General features: G+C 37.8%; 1 protein-coding gene across 4 annotated transcripts in view; it reads left to right on the top strand.

The window, feature by feature from the left end:
* Positions 1–22,477, top strand: part of MCU (mitochondrial calcium uniporter) — a 245,977-nt gene that overhangs the window by 186,651 nt on the left and 36,849 nt on the right. For all 4 annotated transcript variants that reach the window (XM_036998965.2, XM_036998967.2, XM_036998966.2 and 1 more), the window contains 2 exons: positions 18,843–19,013; positions 20,088–20,192. In XM_036998965.2, the coding sequence (XP_036854860.1) occupies positions 18,843–19,013; positions 20,088–20,192 (276 nt within the window). The remainder of the gene's footprint in view (positions 1–18,842; positions 19,014–20,087; positions 20,193–22,477) is intronic.

The following is a 22,477-nucleotide window of genomic DNA, read 5'->3' as shown; positions in this document are numbered from 1 at the left end:
TGAATAAATGACCATTCAGTAGAGGTTCAGTAGACCATTTAGAAAAACCATACCTTAGAAGTGGGGCCAAATTGGCCCTAGAAGAAAGATCAAGATTCTCTAGATCTGTCCTAAAAGACTGTCTAAACGACTTGAAGGGATCAAACTAATATGTAAGTAACTTAACTATACAACAAGATCCAGCAGTCATCAATGTAAAAGTCAAAGTGTCTAACCTCCAATAAAAAATTACTAGGTGTATGAAGAAGCAGGGGGGTTAAAATAGAAGAAAAAATAACCAATAGAAAAAGACCTAGAAATGACAATGATGATGGAATTACCAGACAAGGATTTTAAAAAATAATCATTACAAATATGATCCTTATATTCATGGAGAAAAAGGAAAATATAAACATAATATGAAGAAAAATAGAAACAAATGGAACTTCTGGAGATGAAAAACTATATCTGAGAAATGAAAAACAGTATAGATGGATTTAACAGTAGATTAGACACTACAGAAGAAAAATCAGTGACATTGAAGTGAATAGCAGTTAAAACTATTCAAAATGAATCTGAGGAGGGAAAATCCCTGAAATATATGAAGAGCACCTCAGTGCCCTGTGTAACAATACCACATAGTCTAATATAAGTTTAAATGAAATCCCAAAAAGGAAAGAATGGGAAACAAAAAATGTTTAAATAATGGCCCAAATTTTTCCTTATTTGATGAAAACTCTGAGCCCACAGATCTAAGAAATTTAACAATTCCCAAGAGAATAATCATAAGACCATATAAAGGAACATAATCAAGTTATTGAAAACCAATAATAAAGAGAAAATATTAAAAGCAGTGAGAGGAAAAAATATATTACATACAAAGGTAAGAATATATATTACTTTATCATATATGATGTAAATCAGAAGACAAGATTTTTAGAGTGCTGAAAGGGAAAAGAAATTGTTCACCTTGAATTTTTTACACAGCAAAAATATCTTTCAAAAATGAAGGTAAAATAAAGACTTCTTTAGACTTATCAAGGCTGAGAGAATAATTGCCAATACATCTGCAGAAGAAATGTTTAAGGAAGCTCTTGAGGAAAAAGAAAAATGATAGCAAATGGAATTTTGGATTATATGAAGGGAGTGAGGATAAATATGTGTGCAAATATAAAAGATATTCTTCCTCATTTAAAAATTTCTTTAAAGTATAATTAGTTCTCAAAGTAAAAATGTGTGGTTTTTAACATGTAGAAGTAAAATATATTAGCACAATATTACAAAGTAGGGGGAATGGAAGTATGTTGTTGTAAGGTTGTCTATATAATTAAAGAGGTATGATATTATTTGAAGGTTAACTATGGTAAGTTAAAGGTGTATATTGTACACCCTTGAGCAGGGTCCAGCAAATCCAGTAGACCAAGTCCAGCCCAATGCTTGTTTTTGTAAATAAAGTTTGTTGGAACATAGCCATGCCTATGACATATTGCAATGACTGCTTTTATACCATAGCACAGAATCTGTAATTGCAACAGACATCTTATGGCTCACAAAGCCTAAAATAGTTAATACCTAGCCTTTTACAGAAAAAGTTTGCCAGCACCTGCTATAGGGTAACCCCTAAAAATATAAAAAGGTATAGGTAATAAGCCAAAGTAGAGATTATATGTAATCATAAAAATACTCAGTTAATCTAAAAGAGGGCAAAAATAAAGGGAAAATGGAAGAAAGAACATTTGGGTCAAGGAAATAAATAACAAGGATAGACTTACAACCATATCTATAATTCACTAAGTGTAAATGATATATACATGCTTCAATTAAAAGGCAGAGATGTCAGATTGGGCAAAATAGCAGGACCCAACTAAATGCTATCTGCAGGAAACCCATCTTAAATATAAAGACATGGATAGGTTAAAAGTAAAAGGATAAGAAAAGGCATACCACCAGAACATATGTCCACACAGAGACTTATAAGTGAATAATCATAAAATCTCTATTCATAGTAGCCAAAGACTGGAAACAAGCAAATGTTAATCAGTAGGTAAATAGATAAACAACTTATGATGTAGCCATACAGAAACTACACTACTTAGCAATAAAAATGAACAAACTACTATGCATGCAACAACATGGGTAGATCTCAAAAGCATTATGCTGAGAGAAAGAAGCCAGATAGAAAAGAGTGCATATTGTATGATTTTCAGTAATATAAACCTCTAGAAAAACTAAATACAATCTGTGGTAACAAAAGTCAAATCAATGGTTGCCCAGGATTAACTGGGATGGGGATCAAGGAATTTTGGGAGGTAATGGAAATGTTCTTTATCATGATTATTGTGTCAAAACTGATCAAATGTCCATTTAAAATTAGAATATTTTTTGTTATATATAAATTATGCCTCAACAATGGTTACTTTTACATTTTAAATCATGGAAGAATATAGTATGAGACTTTTGTATGCATTACATGTAAGCCTTAAAATTACTAGCATTGGCAAGGATATAAGATAGAAATGATTACAACTATGGAAAGTTTCATTGATTTAGAACCTTAATTTATTGCATTTCCTCTCAACTCTTAGATTTTCATGGATATTAATCTTTGGAAACATTATAGAATGTATCTATTAGTTATTTTAAAAAAGCTAATGAAGAAACATCATTTATGTATCAATTGAGCAGGATGCTAAGTATTTTAAACGTTTTACTCTTTTATTCCTCAAAATAACTCTATTAGGGATTAAATCAATTTTATATATGAAAGAATGAGGCTCAGAGAAGTTATACAGTATTCCCAAAGATACAGAGCCATAATTCCTTCCAAGATTTGACTTCAAAGTCTGTTTTCCTTCACAGACTAGTGTCAACTTATTATTGTTAAATTCTTGGTTGCTTATATAAAAAATTTATTTAAAAATTTCATTTGAAAATTATTTTGAAAGAGTTATTCTGACAGTTTTTAGCAACTAACGCTCTGTAAATCAATACTTGAGGAAAAAAAGAAAATAAGGAATTCTGTCCTGTACTTTTATAAAAATCCTTCCAGTTGTATATCGTAGAATATTTCCCTTAATAATATTTTAATCACAAATAACAGCTTTGACTTCTAGCAAATTTCAGGAAGCTGTTCAAGAGAACATAAAAGGAATAGTTTTTATTATATTGCATAAGAGAATAGTTATGAAGCACCTTGGATATAATATAAGTAAGCATTGACTGTCATTGAGTAAAAGTGTACTATCAGATGCCATTCCCCAGGAGTTCCTGAAAGTTTCTGGCTCCCATGGGCTACCTCCTACCGGTTATTGAGTATGGCCCAGCAATCTCTGGCTACTTAATAAAATTTTACTAAATGGAACCAGGGTTTATATTCACCACTACCAAAAGTTTACCTCAGATTCCTGGAAAAGCCTCTCCTTGATCCACTTAGAAGATAATCCTGTGCAGGTTTTGCATTGTTCTTCTTAAAAGTGAATTCTGTGACCCATATGATCTTCCATAAGCCAACTGCAGAGTAACCTTCTACTAAAGCTAAAGGGCATATTCTTAAACCTTTGAAAACATTTTAAACCACTCTCATAATAATAGACTCCCATATAAGAATAATAGTAATAAGGGGGAGGAGCCAAGATGGTGGCATGAGTAGGGCAGCGAAAATCTCCTCCCAAAACCATATATAATTTTGAAAATAAAACAAATACAACTACACCTAACAGAGAGACCAGAAGATACAGTACAACAGCCAAGCTACATCTAAATCTGGAAGAACTCAGCATCTCACGAAAAGGGTAAGATGCAAAACTGTGACCTGGTGGGACCCAAATGCTCCCCCAACTCCAGCTCACTAGCGGGAGGAAAAGAATCAGAGTGGGGAGGAAGTGGAAGCACAGGACTGCTAAATAACCAGCCCTAGTAATCTGCACTAGGAGCACAGACACATATTGCATGGTACTGGATATTAGAGAAAAGGAAAAGTAAAATCTTCAATCGGGTCCCCACAGCCAGCTCCCCTGGGACCAAAGAAAAGCAAGTGCTTTTTGAAAGTCTTAAAGGGACAGGGGCTTAACAGCTGGATGGAACTGTCCAGGCACACTCAGCCCAGCAGGCTGTGAATCCTAAAGAACTTCAGGCACCCTAACCCCCTGGGTGATGACAAAGCTTTGAAGCCCCTCATGGCAATAAGCAGCCTGCCATTTGTTCATCCCAGCCGGCGCTGCTCCACCACAGCGGTGTATCAGCCACAGTGGCCACACCCACAGCAATCACCCAGAGTCTCCTCCCAGTGCACAGCTACCCAGCCAGACCTAGAGGCTAATGCCAGTGTGTACCTACCTGGCACAGACAGAGGAAGCTGGGGCAAGGCACCAAGGGGCGCTGTTCTCACAGGAGAGCACACCCAGTGCACCTGCTATTCCCTGCAGGGTTCTAGGCTACCCTGAGGGCTGTACTGCCCACAGCAACTCAGGGGATTAACCCAGATGCTGCTCCCAGTGTCCGGTTAACTGACAGAGGGAAAGGACAATGGCAAGGTGACCAGCAACCAGGAAGAGACTTTGTTCTCCCAGCTGACACATGCGCCACCTGCCTACGACTACTTCTATCGCCATGAAAAGGCAGAAGAATCTGGTCCAGTCAAGAGTCACCCAGACAACCCCACAGAGAGGGCCTGGGGAGACAGATATAACCAATCTTCTTGAAAAATAATTCAAAATAAAGGTCATACCCATGCTAATGGACCTGCAGAGAAATATGCAAGAGCTAAGGGATGAAGTCAGGAGGGAGATTACAGAATGAAACAATCTCTGGAAGGACTTAAGAGCAGATGGGATGAGGTGCAAGGGACTGTTAATGGAACAGAAATCAGAGAACAGAAATACAGAGAAGCTGAGGCCAGGAGAGAGAAAAGGATCTCCAGGAATGAAAAAATATTAAGAGAACTGTGTGACCAATCCAAACGGAACAATATTCGTATTATAGGGATACTAGAAGAAGAAGAGAGAAAAAGGGATAGAAAGTGTCTTTGAAGAAATAATTCCTGAAAACTTCCTCAAACTGGGGGAGGAAATGGTCTCTCAGACCATGGAAGCCCACAGATATCCCAACACAAGGGACCCAAGAAGGACAACACCAAGACATATAATAATTAAAATGGTAAAGATCAAAGACAAGGACAGAGTATTAAAGGCAGCCAGAGAGAGAAATAAGATCACATACAAAGGAAAACCCATCAGGCTATCATCAGACTTCTCAACAGAAACCTTACAGGCCAGAAGAGAATGGCATGATACATATAATGCAATGAAACAGAAGGGCCTTGAACCAAGGATACTGTATCCAGCACGATTATCATTTAAATATGAAGGAGGGAATAAACAATTCCCAGACAAGCAAAAGTTGAGGGAATTTCCCTCCCACAAACCACCTTTACAGGATATTTTAAACGGACTGCTCTAGATGGAAGCACTGCTAAGGATAAATAGATGTCACCAGAGAAAATAAAATCATGCCAAAGAAAGCAGACAAAATACTAACTAAATGCATAAAATATAATCAACTATTCACAAAAGCAGTCAAAAGAAACACAAAAAAGTAAAGAATAGAAGGCGGAGCCAAGATGGCGGCGTGAGTAGAGCAGTGGAAATCTCCTCCCAAAAACACATAGATCTATGAAAATATAACAAAGAAAACTCTTCCTAAAATAGAGACCAGAGGACACAGGACAACATCCAGACCACATCCACACCTGCAAGAACCCAGCGCCTTGCGAAGGGGGTAAGATACAAGCCCTGGCCCAGCGGGAATTGAGCGCCCCTCCCCCCGGCTCCCGGCGGGTGGAAAGAAACCCGAGCGGTTTTTTTTCTTGGTGAGTGCTTTTTGGAAGCCTTAAAGGGACAGGGACCCTGGTGCTAGGGAGGCAGAGCAGCAGGACCGGTGAGTGGGTGCCTGGGACAGGCGCCTGAGGACAAAGAATATCGCACGTTTTTCCCTTTTTTTTTTTTTTGGCAAGTGCTTTTTGGAAGCCTTAAAGGGACGGGGACCTGGATGCCAGGGAGGCAGGGCGGCAGGACCGGTGGGCAGGTGCCTGAGACTGGCACCTGAGGATGGAGAAAATCGCACGTTTTTCCCCTTTTTTTTTCTTTTTGGCAAGTGCTTTTTGGAAGCCTTAAAGGGACAGGGACCCCAATACCAGTGACACAGGGCAGCAAGACTGGTGAGCGGGTGCCTGAGACCGGTGCCTGGGAACAAAGAAAATCGCGTGTTTTTCCCAATACTAGGGAGGCAGGGCAGCAGGACTGGTGGGTGGGGACCTGGGGCCAGCGCCTGAGGACAAAAAAAATTGCACGTTTTTCCCTTTTTTTTTTTTCTTGGCAAGTGCTTTTTGGAAACCTTGGAGGGACGGGGACCCCAATACCAGGGAGGCAGGGCAGCAAGACTGGTGGGCGGGTGCCTGGGACCGGCGCCTGAGGACAAAGAAAATCACGTGTTTATCCCTTTTTTTCTCTCTTTCTTTTTGGCGAGTGATTTTTGGAGGCCTTAGGGGGACAGGGACTCCAGTGCCAGGGAGGCAGGGCGGCAGGGCCAGTGAGCAGGTGCCTGGTACCGGCGCCTGGGGACAGAGAGGGTCGCACGTTTTTCCCTTTTTTTTTGGCGAGTTTTTTTGGAGGCCTTGGAGGGATGGAGACCCCAGTGCTAGGGAGGCAGGGTGGAAGGACCAGTGGGGGGGTGCCTGGGACCGGCACCTGAGGACAAACAATATCGCGTATTTTTCCGTTTTTTTTTTTTTTTTTTTTTTTTGGCGGGTAAATTTTGGAAGCCTTAAAGGGACAGGGACACAAGTGCTAGGGAGGCAGGGCAGCAGGACTGGTGAGCGGGTGCCTGGAACCGGCGCCTGAGGACAAAAAAAAATCGCACATTTTTTCCGTTTTTTTTTTTTGTTTCTTTTTCCTCTTTCGTTGTTGCTGTTGTTGTTTTGGTTTGGAGAGTGCTTCTTGGAAGTCTTAAAGGGGCAGGACAGGACACTTAGACCAGGGGCAGGGAATCTGGGGATCTCTGGGCACTCTAACACCCTGGGCAACAGGGAGCACAGAGGCCCCTTACGGAGATAAATAGCCTCCCGGACGCTCCCCCTCCAGCGGGGCTCCACCATTTTGGAGAAGCAGCCCCAGCCAGGCCACACTCACAGCAACAGCAGAGATAAACTCCATAGCAAACGAACAGGTAGCAGAAGCCCTGTCTGCGCACAGCTGAAAAGCATAAGCCACTAGAGGTCGCTATTCTCCCAGGAGAGGAAGGCCACAAACCAACAAGAAGGGAAGTTCTTCCAGCAGTCACTCGTACCAGCTCTGCAAACTATCGCTATCACCATGAAAAGACAAAACTACAGGCAGACAAAGATCACAGAGACAACACCTGAGAAGGAGACAGACCTAACCAGTCCTCCTGAAAAAGAATTCAAAATAAAAATCATGAACATGCTGACAGAGATGCAGAGAAAAATGCAACAGCAATGGGATGAGATGCAGAGAAAAATGCAACAGCAATGAGATGAAGTCCGGAGGGAGATCACAGATGTCAGGAAGGAGATCACAGAAGTGAAACAATCTCTGGAAGGATTTATAAGCAGAATGGATAAGATGCAAGAGGCCATTGAAGCAATAGAAGCCAGAGAGCAGGAACGTATAGAAGCAGACATAGAGAGAGATAAAAGTATCTCCAGGAATGAAACAACACTAAGAGAACTATGTGACCAAACCAAAAGGAATAATATTCGTATTATAGGGGTACCAGAAGACGAAGAAAGAGGAAAAGGGATAGAAAGTCTCTTTGAAGAAATAATTGCTGAAAACTTCCCCAAACTGGGGGAGGAAATAATCGAACAGACCACGGAATTACACAGAACCCCCAACAGAAAGGATCCAAGGAGGACAACACCAAGACACATAGTAATTAAAATGGCAAGGATCAAGGACAAGGAAAGAGTTTTAAAGGCAGCTAGAGAGAAAAAGGTCACCTATAAAGGAAAACCCATCAGGCTAACATCAGACTTCTCGACAGAAACCTGACAGGCTAGAAGAGAATGGCATGAAATATGTAATGCAATGAAACAGAAGGGCCTTGAGCCAAGGATACTGTATCCAGCACGACTATCATTTAAATATGATGGCGGGATTAAACAATTCCCAGACAAGCAAAAGCTGAGGGAATTTGCTTCCCACAAACCACCTCTACAGGGCATCCTACAGGGACTGCTCTAGATGGGAGCACCCCTAAAAAGAGCACAGAACAAAACACACAACATATGAAGAATGGAGGAGGAGGAATAAGAAGGGAGAGAAGAAAAGAATCTCCAGACAGTGTATATAACAGCTCAAAAACGAGCTAAGTTAGGCAGTAAGATACTAAAGAAGCTAACCTTGAACCTTTGGTAACCACGAATCTAAAGCCTGCAATGGCAATAAGTACATATCTCTCAATAGTCACCCTAAATGTAAATGGACTTAATGCACCAATCAAAAGACACAGAGTAATAGAATGGATAAAAAAGCAAGACCCATCTATATGCTGCTTACAAGAAACTCACCTTAAACCCAAAGCAAGCACAGACTAAAAGTCAAGGGATGGAAAAACATATTTCAGGCAGACAACAGTGAGAAGAAAGCAGGGGTTGCAGTACTAATATCAGACAAAATAGACTTCAAAACAAAGAAAGTAACAAGATATAAAGAAGGACACTACATAATGATAAAGGGCTCAGTCCAACAAGAGGATATAAGCATTCTAAATATATATGCACCCAATACAGGAGCACCAGTATATATGAAACAAATACTAACAGAACTAAAGAGGGAAATAGACTGCAATGCATTCATTTTAGGAGACTTCAACACACCACTCACCCCAAAGGATAGATCCACCAGGCAGAAAATAAGTAAGGACACACAGGCACTGAACAACACACTAGAACAGATGGACCTAATAGACATCTACAGAACTCTACATCCAAAAGCAACAGGATATACATTCTTCTCAAGTGCACATGGAACATTCTCCAGAAGAGACCACATACTAACTCACAAAAAGAGCCTCGGTAAATTCCAAAATATTGAAATTCTACCAACCAATTTTTCAGACCACAAAGGTATAAAAGTAGAAATAAATTCTACAAAGAAAACAAAAAGGCTCACAAACACATGGAGGCTTAACAACATGCTACAAAATAATCAATGGATCAATGAACAAATCAAAATAGAGATCAAGAAATATATAGAAACAAATGACAACAACAACACTAAGCCCCAACTTCTGTGGGACGCAGCGAAAGCAGTCTTAGGAGGAAAGTATATAGCAATCCAGGCACACTTGAAGAAGGAAGAACAATCCCAAATGAATAGTCTAACATCACAATTATCGAAATTGGAAAAAGAAGAACAAATTAGGCCTGAAGTCAGCAGAAGGAGGGACATAATAAAGATCAGAGAAGAAATAAACAAAATTGAGAAGAATAAAACAATAGCAAAAATCAACGAAACCAAGAGCTGATTCTTTGAGAAAATAAACAAAATACATAAGCCTCTAGCCAAACTTATTAAGAGAAAAAGATAATGAACACAAATCAACAGAATCAGAAATGAGAATGGAAAAAATCACAGCAGACTCCACAGAAATACAAAGAATTATTAAAGACTACTATGAAAACCTATATGCCAACAAGCTGGAAAACCTAGAAGAAATGGACAACTTCCTAGAAAAATACAACCTCCCAAGACTGACCAAGGAAGAAACACAAAAGTTAAACCAATTACGAGCAAAGAAATTGAAACGGTAATCAAAAAACTACCCAAGAACAAAACCCCAGGGCTGGACGGATTTACCTCGGAATTTTTTCAGACACACAGAGAAGACATAATACCCATTCTCCTTAAAGTGTTCCACAAAATAGAAGAAGAGGGAATACTCCCAAACTCATTCTATGAAGCCAACATCACCCTAGTACCAAAACCAGGCAAAGACCCCACCAAAAAAGAAAATTACAGACCAATATCCCTGATGAATGTAGATGCAAAAATACTCAATAAAATATTAGCAAACAGAATTCAACAGTATATCAAAAGCATCATACACCATGACCAAGTGGGGTTCATCCCAGGGATGCAAGGATGGTACAACATTTGAAAATCCATCAACATCATCCACCACATCAACAAAAAGAAAGACAAAAACCACATGATCATCTCCATAGATGCTGAAAAAGCATTTGACAAAATTCAACATCCATTCATGATTCAAACTCTCAGCAAAATGGGAATAGAGGGCAAGTACCTCAAAATAATAAAGGCCATATATGATAAACCCACAGCCAGCATTATACTGAACAGCGAGAAGCTGAAAGCATTTCCTCTGAGAGCGGGAACAAGACAGGGATGCCCACTCTCCCCACTGTTATTTAACATAGTACTGGAGGTCCTAGCCACGGCAATCAGACAAAACAAAGAAATACAAGGAATCCTGATTGGTAAAGAAGAAGTTAAACTGTCACTATTTGCAGATGATATGATACTGTACATAAAAAATCCTAAAGACTCCACTCCAAAACTACTAGAACTGATATCGGAATACAGCAAAGTTGCAGGATACAAAATTAACACACAGAAATCTGTAGCTTTCCTATACACTAACAATGAATCAATAGAAAGAGAAATCAGGAAAACAATTCCATTCACCATTGCATCAAAAAGAATAAAATACCTAGGAATAAACCTAACCAAAGAAGTGAAAGACTTATACTCTGAAAACTACAAGTCACTCTTAAGAGAAATTAAAGGGGACACTAATAAATGGAAACTCATCCCATGCTCATGGCTAGGAAGAATTAATATCGTCAAAATGGCCATCCTGCCCAAAGCAATATACAGATTTGATGCAATCCCTCTCAAATTACCAGCAACATTCTTCAATGAATTGGAACAAATAATTCAAAAATTCATATGGAAACACCAAAGATGCCGAATTGCCAAAGCAATCCTGAAAAAGAAGAATAAAGTAGGGGTCATCTCTACTACAAAGCCATAGTAATCAAGACAATTTGGTACTGGCACAAGAACAGAGCCACAGACCAGTGGAACAGATTAGAGACTCCAGAAATTAACCCAAACATATATGGTCATTTAATATTTGATAAAGGAGGCATGGACATACAATGGCAAAATGACAGTCTCTTCAACAGATGGTGCTGGCAAAACTGGACAGCTACATGTAGGAGAATGAAAATGGACCATTGTCTAACCCCATATACAAAAGTAAATCCAAATGGATCAAAGACCTGAATGTAAGTCATGAAACCATTAAACTCTTGGAAAAAAACATAGGCAAAAACCTCTTAGACATAAACATGAGTGACCTCTTCTTGAACATATCTCCCCGGGCAAGGAAAACAACAGCAAAAATGAGCAAGTGGGACTACATTAAGCTGAAAAGCTTCTGTACAGCGAAAGACACCATCAATAGAACAAAAAGGAACCCTACAGTATGGGAGAATATATTTGAAAATGACAGATCTGATAAAGGCTTGACGTCCAGAATATATAAAGAGCTCACATGCCTCAAAAAACAAAAAACTAATAACCCAATTAAAGAATGGGCAGAGGAACTGAACAGACAGTTCTCTAAAAAAGAAATACAGATGGCCAACAGACACATGAAAAGATGCTCCACATTGCTAATTATCAGAGAAATGCAAATTAAAACTACAATGAGGTATCACCTCACACCAGTAAGGATAGCTGCCATCCAAAAGACAAACAACAACAGATGTTGTCAAGGCTGTGGAGAAAGTGGAACCCTCCTACACTGCTGGTGGGAATGTAAATTAGTTCAACCATTGTGGAAAGCAGTATGGAGGTTCATCAAAATGCTCAAAACAGACCTACCATTTGACCCAGGAATTCCACTCCTAGGAATTTACCCTAAAAACGCAGCAGTCAAGTTTGAGAAAGACAGATGCACCCCTATGTTTATCGCAGCACTATTTACAATAGCCAAGAATTGGAAGCAACCTAAATGTCCATTGGTAGATGAATGGATAAAGGAGATGTGGTACATATACACAATGGAATACTACTCAGCCATAAGAAGTGGAAAAATCCAACCATTTGCAGCAACATGGATGGAGCTGAAGAATATTATGCTCAGTGAAATAAGCCAAGTGGAGAAAGAGAAATACCAAATGATTTCACTCATCTGAGGAGTATAAGAACAAAGGAAAAACTGAAGAAACAAAACAGCAGCGAAATTACAGAACCCAAAAATGGACTAACAGGTACCAAAGGGAAAGGAACTGGGGAGAATGGGTGGGCAGGGAGGGATAAGGGGGGGGGAGAAGAAGGGTGTTGTTAAGATTAGCATGCATGGGGAGGAGGGAAAAAGGGGAGGGTGGGCTGTACAACACAGAGAGGACAAGTAGTGATTCTACAACATTTTGCTAAGCTGATAGACAGTAACCGCAATGTGGTTTTTAGGGGAGACCTGATATAGGGGAGTGCATAGTAAACATAGTATTCTTCATGTAAGTGTAGTTTAAAGATTAAAAAAAAAAAAGAAAATAAGAAAGGAAAGGGGGATTACTCCTTGATAGGATAAGACTATTGGTAAATAAAAGGTCAACGCATGCTTTAAATATCCTTAATGTTGATCACTTAAAGGGTGTCAGATGATCAGCTATGGAGGTACTCTTTTCTGATAATATTCCTTTTTCTTAATAAAAAAAAAGAAAAAGAAAAGAAAAGCAGTTCCTGTGTGCTGACCTCCAATGAGTTCTACACAGTGGTATAGAGGGCATGTCAAAGTGTGGGCCAAGGGTCTGTTTGTTTCTATGCAGAAGATCAAGGCCTAGCTTGGCTACCCAGAAAATGAACTAAGATATGATATGAGGAGGAGCTTCTGGCATCAGCACTCTCTGGAGGACTCGTGCCGGGGGATGATCATCAAAAAGCCTCCACAGGGATCCGGACGATGCTGTGGTTGTGGCTGCATCCACCCCACCGTTTCCTGGACTTGCCATTGGAATGAGGAGGGAGATGTCTAGGCTGGCATGTGCATACAGTGAGACAACGAATTTGACCGGATCTATACTGTTGGAACTGAACCAGGAGTTGGGAGGGGTGCAAGTTGTAGCAGTCCAAAATCTTATGACTATAGACTATGTACGGTTAAAAGAACATATGGGATGTGAACAGATCCCATAAATGGGTTGCTTTAATTTGTCTGATTTCTCTCAGACTGTTCAAGTACAGTTGGACAATATCCATCATATCATAGACAAATTTTCACAAATGCCTAGGCTGCCTAAATGGTTTTCTTGGCTTCACTGGAGATGGATGGTAATTACAGATTTGCTTTGTTTATGTCACCGTATTCCTATTATGTTAATATGTGAGCGCAAATTAGTTGGTAGTTTAAAACCTATATATGCTTAAGGTACTCTACAAGAAGATATGTCAAAGAAATAATCAATCCTCCCATGTTTTCTTCCATATGCTACCTCTATAGCTTTTCTTCTTCCTTCCTAATTACAACCCTTAAATAGATTTCATGCCTCATATCGAATTTACCGAGTATCATAATTCCTCCAGGTGGCAAAGATACCTCGAGACAAGTGCTGGGCATAGAAGCCACAGGGCATAAATCTGCAAAGAAGTAAAAAGCTAACCTTTTCAAACAATATGGCTTCTCTCTCACTTACCAACTTTACATTTCCCTGTATGGCCCTGGAAGATGACTGGTTAGCCAGAGATGGGTAAGATTTTTCAAGGGAGGAACAACCTAAGACAGGCACAGTCACAGGGGGGCCATCAGGTGAGAAATTGTGGATCAACAGATGTGAGGCTCAGAACCTCAACCCCCCTGTTTTGAGAAAAATCTGCATCCATGGATGTTTTGCTGCCCTTGTCTAGCTTGGATTAATACTTAGTCCATAGGCACACACCTGATCATCTACATTTGCCCTCTTACAGCACTAAACTATGTTTTCTACCTTTAATTTGCATCTACCTACCACTTCAGCATTTTATTAAAAATAAAAATAAGAATAATAAAGGGAGAAATGTGGGATCCACGTATAAATCAAGTATAAAAATCAAACGAATATTCATATTTGACCTGATTGTTTATAGGTCATAATGCATGACCAAAACCAAAAGTTTCTGTGATGAATGCCCTTGTATTGTTCACCATGTAAGAATTTATTCACTATGTAAGAATTCGTTCACCATGCAAGAACTTGTTCATTATGCTTCAGAATATTGGAGACTGACGAGAATTAGGCTTGAGATGGATTAATGACTGTGAATTGAGCATTGACCCCCCCTATACAGAATTTTATTCTTGTTAACAACCATTTGATCAATAAATATGAGAGATATCCTCTCAAAAATAAATAAATAAAAAATAAAAAGTAAAGAATAAAACACCTAACATATAAAGAATGGAGAAGGAAGAATAAGAAGGGAGAGAAATAAAGAATCATCAGACTGTGTTTATAATAGCTTAATAAGCAAGTTAAGGTAGACAGTTTGATAGTAAAGAAGCTACCCTTGAACCACAAATCTAAAGCCTGAAATGGCAATAAGTACATATCTTTCAATAATCACCCTAAATGTAAATGGACTGAATGCATCAATCAAAAGACACAGAGTAACAGAACGAATAAAAAAGCAAGGCCCATCTATATGCTGCTTACAAGAGACTCACCTCAAACCCAAAGACATACACAGAGTAAAAGTGAAGGGATAGAAAAAGATTTTTCATGAAAACAATAGGGAGAAAAAGGCAGGTGTTGCAGTACTTATATCAGGCAAAATAGACTTTAAAAAAAAGAAAGTAACAGGAGATAAAGAAGGATATTACATAATGATAAAGGGATCAATCCAACAAGAGGTTATAACCATTATAAATATATATGCATCCAATACAGGAGCGCCAACATAAGTGAAACAAATACTAACAGAATTAAAGGAGGAAATAGAATGCAATGCATTCGTTCTAGGAGACTTCAACACAGCACTCACTCCAAAGGACAGATCCACCAGACAGAAAATAAGTAAGGACACAGAGGCACTGAACAACACACTAGAACAGATGGACCTAACAGACATCTACAGAACTCTACACCCAAAAGCAGCACGGTACACATTCTTCTCAAGTGCACATGGAACATTTTCCAGAATAAACCACATACTAGGCCGGAAAAAGAGCCACAGTAAATTCAAAGAGATTGAAATTCTACCAACAAACTTTTCAGACCACAAAGGTATAAAGCTAGAAATAAATTTTACAGAGAAAACAAAAAGGCTGACAAACACATGGAGGCTTAAAAACATGCCCCCAAATAATCAATGGATAAATGACCAAATTAAAACAGAGGTCAAGCAATATATGGGGACAAATTACAACAAGATCACTAAGCCCCAACTTCTGTGGGACACAGAGAAGGCAGTTCTAAGAGGAAAGTATATAGCAATCCAGGCATATTTAAAGAAGGAAGAACAATCCTAAATGAATAGTCTAAAGTCTCAATTATTGAAGTTGGAAAAAGAAGAACAAATGTGACCCAAAGTCAGCAGAAGGATGGACATAAAAAAGATCAGAGAAGAAATAACTAAAATTGAGAAGAAAAAACAATAGAAAAAAATCAATGAAAACAAGAGCTGATTCCTTGAGAAAATAAACAATATAGACAAGCCCCAAGCCAGACTTATTAGGAGAAAAAGAGAATCTATACACATAAACAGAATCAAAAATGAGAAAGGAAAAATCATGACAGACCTCACAGAAATACAAAGAATTATTAGAGAATACTATTAAAATCTATATGCTAACAAGCTAGAAAACCTAGAAGAAATGGACAACTTCCCAGAAAAATACAACTTTCCAAGACTGACCAAGGATGAAACACAAAATCTAAATAGACCAATTACCAACAAAGAAATTGAATCAGTAATCAAAAAACTAACCAAGAATGAACCTCCAGACCAGATGGATTCACTGCTGAATTTTCTCAGACATCTAAAGACATACTACCCATTCTCCTTAGAGTTTTCCAAAAAATAGAAGAGGACGGAATACTTCCAAACTCTTTCTGTGAAGCCAACATTACCCTAATACCAAAACCAGGCAAAGACCCCACCAAAAAAGAAAATTACAGACCAGTATCCCTGATGAACAGAGATGCAAAAATACTCAACAAAATATTAGCAAACCGAATTAAAAAATACATCAAGAGGATTAAAAAGTACATACACCATGATCAAGTGGGATTCATCTCAGGGATGCAAGGATGGTACAACATTAAAAAATTCATCAACATCATCCACCACATAAACAGAAAGGACAAAAACAATATGATCATCTCCATAGATGACAAAAAAGCATTAGACAAAATTCAACATCCATTCATGATAAAAACTCTCAATAAAATGAGTATACAGGGCAAGTATCTCAACAGAATAAAGGCCGTATATGACAAATCCACAGCCAACATCATACTTAACAGCGAGAAGCTGATAGCATTTTACCTAAGATTGGGAACAAGACAAGGATGCCCACTCTCCCCACTTTTATTCAACATAGTACTGGAGGTCCTAGCCACAGCAATCAGACAACACAAAGAAATACAAGGCATCCAGATTGGTAAAGAAGAAGTCAAACTGCCACTATTTGCAGATGACATGATATTGTACATAAAAAACCCTAAAGACTCCACTCCAAAACTACTAGAACTAATATCTGAATTCATCAAAGTTGCAGGATACAAAATTAATACACAGAAATCTGTTGCTTTCCTTTACACTAATGATGAACTAGCAGAAAGAGAAATCAGGAAAGCAGTTCCATTCACAATTACATCAAAAAGAATAAAATACCTAGGAATAAACCTAACCAAGGAAGTGAAAGGCCTATACCCTGAAAACCACAAGACACTCTTAAGAGAAGTTAAAGAGAACACTAACAAATGGAAACTCCTCCCATGCTCTTGGCTAGGAAGAATTAATATTGTCAAAGTGGCCATCCTGCCTAAAGCAATCTATAGATTCGATGCAATCCCTATGAAAATGCCAACAGCATTCCTCAACGAACTGAACAAATAGTTCTAAAATTCATATGAAACCACTAAAGACCCCGAATAGCCAAAACAATAGTGAGAAGGAAGAATAAAGCAGAGGGGATCTTGCTTACCAACTTCAAGCTCTACTACAAAGCCACAGTAATCAAGACAATTTGGTACTGGCACAAAAAGAGACCCACAGACCAGTGAAACAGAATAGAGACTACAGATATTAACCCAAACATATATGGTCAATTAATATATGATAAAGGAGCCATGAACATACAATGGGGAAATGACAGCCTCTTCAACAGCTGGCAAAACTGGACAGCTACATGTGAGAGAATGAATCTGGATCATTGTCTAACCCCATATACAGAAGTAAATTCAAAATGGATCAAAGACCTGAATGTAAGTCATGAAACCATAAAACTCTTAGAAAAAAACATAGGCAAAAATCTCTTGGACATAAACCAGAGCAACTTCTTCATGAACATATCTCCCTGGGCAAGGGAAACAAAAGCAAAAATGAACAAGTGAGACAATATCAAACTAAAAAGTTCCTGTACAGCAAAGGACACCATCAGTAGAACAAAAAGACATCCTACAGTATGGGAGAATATATTCATAAATGTCATATCCAATAAAGGGTTGACATCCAAAATATATAAAGAACTCATGCAGCTCAACAAACGAAAAGTAAATAATCCAATAAAAAATGGACAGAGGATCTGAACAGACACTTCTTTAAAGAAGAAATTCAGATGGCCAACAGACACATGAAAAGATGCTCCACATCGCTAATCATCAGAGAAATGCAAATTAAAACCAAAATGAGATATCACCTCACACCAGTCAGGATGACCACCATCCAAAAGACAAACAACAACAAATCTTGGTGAGGATGTGGAGAAAGGGGAACCCTCCTACACTGCTGGTGGGAATGTAAATTAGTTCAACCATTGTGGAAAGCAGCATGAAGGTTCCTCAAAAAACTCAAAGTAGAAATACCATTTGACCCAGGAATTCCACTCCTAGGAATTTACCCTAAGAATGCAGGAGCCCAGTTTGCACCCCTATGTTTATCACAGCACTATTTACATATGCACTCCTATGTTTATCACAGCACTATTTACAATAGCCAAGAAATGGAAGCAACCTAAGTGTCCATCAGTAGATGAATGGATAAAGAGATGGTACATATACACAATGGATATTATTCAGCTATAAGAAGAAAACAAATCCTGCCATTTGCAACAACATAGATGGAGCTAGAGGGTATTATTCTCAGGGAAATAAGTCAGGCGGAGAAAGATAAGTATCAAATGATTTCATTCATCTGTAGAGTATAATAAGAAAAAAACTGAAGGAACAAAACAGCAGCAGACTCACAGAACCCAAGAATGGACTAACACTTACCAAAGGGAAAGGGACTGTGGAGGATGGGTGGGAAGGGAATGATAAGGGGAAAAAAATGGGGCATTACTATTAGTAGACATAATGTAGCCTGGGGGCATGGGATGGGCTGTACAACACAGAGAAGACAAGTAGTGATTCTATAGCATCTTACTTCGCTGATGGACAGTGTCTGTAATGTGGTATGTGGGGGTGACTTGGTGATGGGGGGAGTCTAGTAATCATAATGTTGCTCATGTAATTTTAGATTAATGATACCAAAATTAAAAAAAATAAAGAAAAGAGTAATAGCTTTAACTTATAATGAAATGTAATTATCATGTGATTATGGTTCTTTTTCATTCAGATGTGACAGTAGTGTATCAAAATGGGTTACCTGTGATATCTGTGAGGCTACCATCTCGGCGTGAACGCTGCCAATTCACACTCAAACCTATCTCAGACTCCGTTGGTGTGTTTTTACGACAACTGCAAGAAGAGGATCGGGGAATTGACAGAGTTGCAATCTATTCACCAGGTAAAGTCACCTTCATTATCAATTCCCACCCATCCCTCATTTCATCCCAAACCACTTCTATTAACACCCAGGTCACTGCAAAAGAAAAGAGTGATTTCTCTTCTAGTTCTCAGAATATTATCAGAATACAGTTTTAGCAAATGTATACATACAAGGAATCTCATTCAAAATCACCTCACATATAATGCTATGGGCAAAGATGAACAATCAATCACATTTTATTTTATTGATACCTTTTATCATTACTTTAGGTATAGAATAAATTTTTCTAGTAGTTGAGCCCTTATCTCTGAAGATATGAACATTAGGACTTTCTTTGAAAGCTTTTGTCTTTTACATAAAAGTTTACAAAGTACATATATAATTTGAAAAGCATTTAAAATAATGCACTAAAAATTCCCATTTGACATGACATCCATCCATTCCATTTATTTTTTAGTGCCTAATATTTTTATCCATTTTTACTTTGAAAAATTTTAATCCTGCAGAAACTATAAAAGACTAGTACAGTAAATGCCCACTTGAATTTACCAGTTGTTAATAATTTGCTGTATTTCTGTGCTCTAAGTACTTTAAATATACTTAATTTCAACTCATCTAGTAATGTAATTAGTAGACCAGGTCAGTATACTTTGCTATTAACCCTAGCATGTCGATAACCAAGTTACTGACAACTAATCAGTAACTATACTGGAAAGTACCATGTATTAGAAAGCATTGTTTCTTTACTTAACCAGCTTCCATCATAGGCAAATACCCATGCAGCTTTCCCATTGACCCTCAGTTTCCAGCTGACACCTATACATCTGTGTAATTATTTTACTTGCTTTATAAAGTTCTGCCAGGAAAACATCTTGTTAAATCTTCACAGACTTGAGGCCATGAAAACAACAAAGCTCAAATAATATAAAGTTCTGTTTAACACAGAACTTGGGGATGACTCAAAAAGTTAACTGAAATTTAAAAGAGAAGATTTAATTTTTAAAATCTATTTTGAGGATTGCTTTTCCTCAGTTTCTTGAATAGTTATGGATTTGTGACAAATTTTAACTTTTACATTTAAATTTCTCACAGATGGTGTTCGAGTTGCTGCCTCAACAGGGATAGACCTCCTCCTCCTTGATGACTTTAAGCTCGTCATTAATGACTTAACATATCATGTACGACCACCGAAGAGAGGTAAAAAGTAACCTTGATAAGGACAGAGAAATGTGGAAGGAACTTTTGGAAAGAACTTTGCTTTTCCCTGGATAACCTTGAGAAAGAGATAGTATTCAAAGAACCCTGAAAGTTTTACATACAGGTAGACAGTTTCAGTTGGTGAGCTCATTAAGTACCTGGCACTGACTGATATATTGATTAAAACTTATATTCTGCATAGACACAGGGATGCCTTATTATTGCATATTATCACTCTGTTTTACATAAATTAATGTTCTCCCACATTTAAGCTCCTTCTTTTCAAACAGGTGAAAAGTCCTATTATTTTAATAACGCTATAGAGGAATCTTTTTAAAATAAATTGTGGACTTTCTTGTCCTCTTAACATTTGTAACAAGAATTAATCTTTTTTTGATGGCTCAAGATAAGCAGTCTGGAAGTCAATTATTGAGCTATTATACAATAATATAGTTCTTAGGAACTTCTGCACTGTATATGCTTTTATTCAAAAAAGTTTTACTTGCTTCGGGTACTAATTTTAAGAGGGCACCAGAAACTCAGTAATCAAGATAAATAGTATTTTAATGAACTATTTAAAAAAACTAAAGTTAATGTGAAAAGTCCATGATGAATAAAATGCCTAGTTTTTAAATAAAAACAAAGTCATTATTACTGACTTTTCTTTTCACCCCAAGCTCCAAAATGACTCTGCACAGTACTAATGCTGAATAGCATTTTGAGTGGTGTTTTTTCTGGTCACTTTTCCCTTTGCCCTTGATGTTCAGTATTACTTAACTGCTATTAATACATCTTCCACCACCACCACCACCCCTTCCATCAGCTTCCTAACACATCCCTTCTTTTCAATTCTGCTTTTGAGAATTGTGTCTAATGTAGAAAACATTATAAATGAAAGCCTAAATATTGAATGCCTTCAAAATCTAGTCCACATATACCTTTAAAATTTTTCTTTTTCCCTCTTACATGTTGCCTACTTTTCCTCCATCCTGTATTCCTTTGCCCTTACTGGAACTGTTCTATTCTTTACCTTCTTGGTGTTTGCTCACCTTTCCTCTAAGATGTCTTTTTCCTTCCTACCTAACCTTCTATTTCCTCATGTCAAAATCAAGGTCAGCTCTTCCATGAAGCTTTTCATAATCATAATCTATCTGACTCCCAGTCAACCAGAAATAACTCATCTCTTTTCTTAATTCTTCTTTTTCCTTTTCTTTGTTAAATGCGCAGAAGGAAAGCACTATTTTGTACCTCCCATTGACTCAGGTGGTCATTCTATACTGAGTGAATTAAATGAATTAACTTGGTAGCATTTTGGTTGTTCAGAAGCCAGATTCTCTTCTGTGTTCAACCTAGTTGAAGTGGAACTAGGTTATACAAAGTATAGAAAGGTGTAGTAAGGATGAAAAAGTATCCTTTTAATAGTAAAATAATCCTGAATTGGATTTTATGAAGTTGATATAATTGAACATGTTGACTAGGAATTGTTGGCTATATATTAATTATGTTTATATGTTTTGCTTCTTTATTCCCTGATTCTTGGATTAGAAGTTTTCTATAACAGAAGTACAGGCCTATTTTACTCAGGTTTTTTGTGTTATTCTTTAAATTTGCTCTTTATTTTTCCCAGCTTTATTGACATATAATTGTCATATGACACTGTGTAAGTTTAAGGTGTACAATATAATGATTTGATATACTTACATACTATTCTGTGAAATGATTACCATAGTAGGATTAGTTAGCACCTCCATCACCCCATCTAATTGCCATTTCTTTTTTTTGGTGAAATTCTTAAGATCTCTCTAAGCAGCTTTTAAGTATACATTGCATTACTAACTACAGTCATTGTGCTATATATTGTTGTATGCTATACATACCTATTCATCTTATAATTGGAAGTTTGGTACCCTTTGACCGACATAGGACTATCACATGATCCACTTTTGGGTATATATCCAAAGAAATATCTGTGCTCTGATGTTCATTGCAGCATTATTCACAATAGCCAAGATACAGAAACAACCTAAGTGTCATCTACAAATGAATGGATAAAGATGTGGTACATATATTCAATGGGATGTTATTCCTGTTATTCCTGTTATTCCTACCGGAGGTAGGAGGAACACTAGAATTGTATATATACATGGAGCAGATGGAACAAATCTGCTTCATCTAATAAAATTTAAGATGGTTTTAGTGAAGAAAAACTTTTTCAGGACAGTGTTTTAAGTTCTGACACAGTTTTTCTGCTCCCTCCTTAGCCCCTTTAACTCTCTCTTCTCTCT

The sequence above is a fragment of the Manis javanica genome, chromosome 7 (genome assembly GCF_040802235.1).
Source record: "Manis javanica isolate MJ-LG chromosome 7, MJ_LKY, whole genome shotgun sequence".
In the NCBI taxonomy this organism is placed as follows: domain Eukaryota; kingdom Metazoa; phylum Chordata; class Mammalia; order Pholidota; family Manidae; genus Manis; species Manis javanica.
The sequence above is the reverse complement of the archived record's forward strand: the minus strand, read 5'-3'. Positions and strand labels throughout refer to the sequence as shown.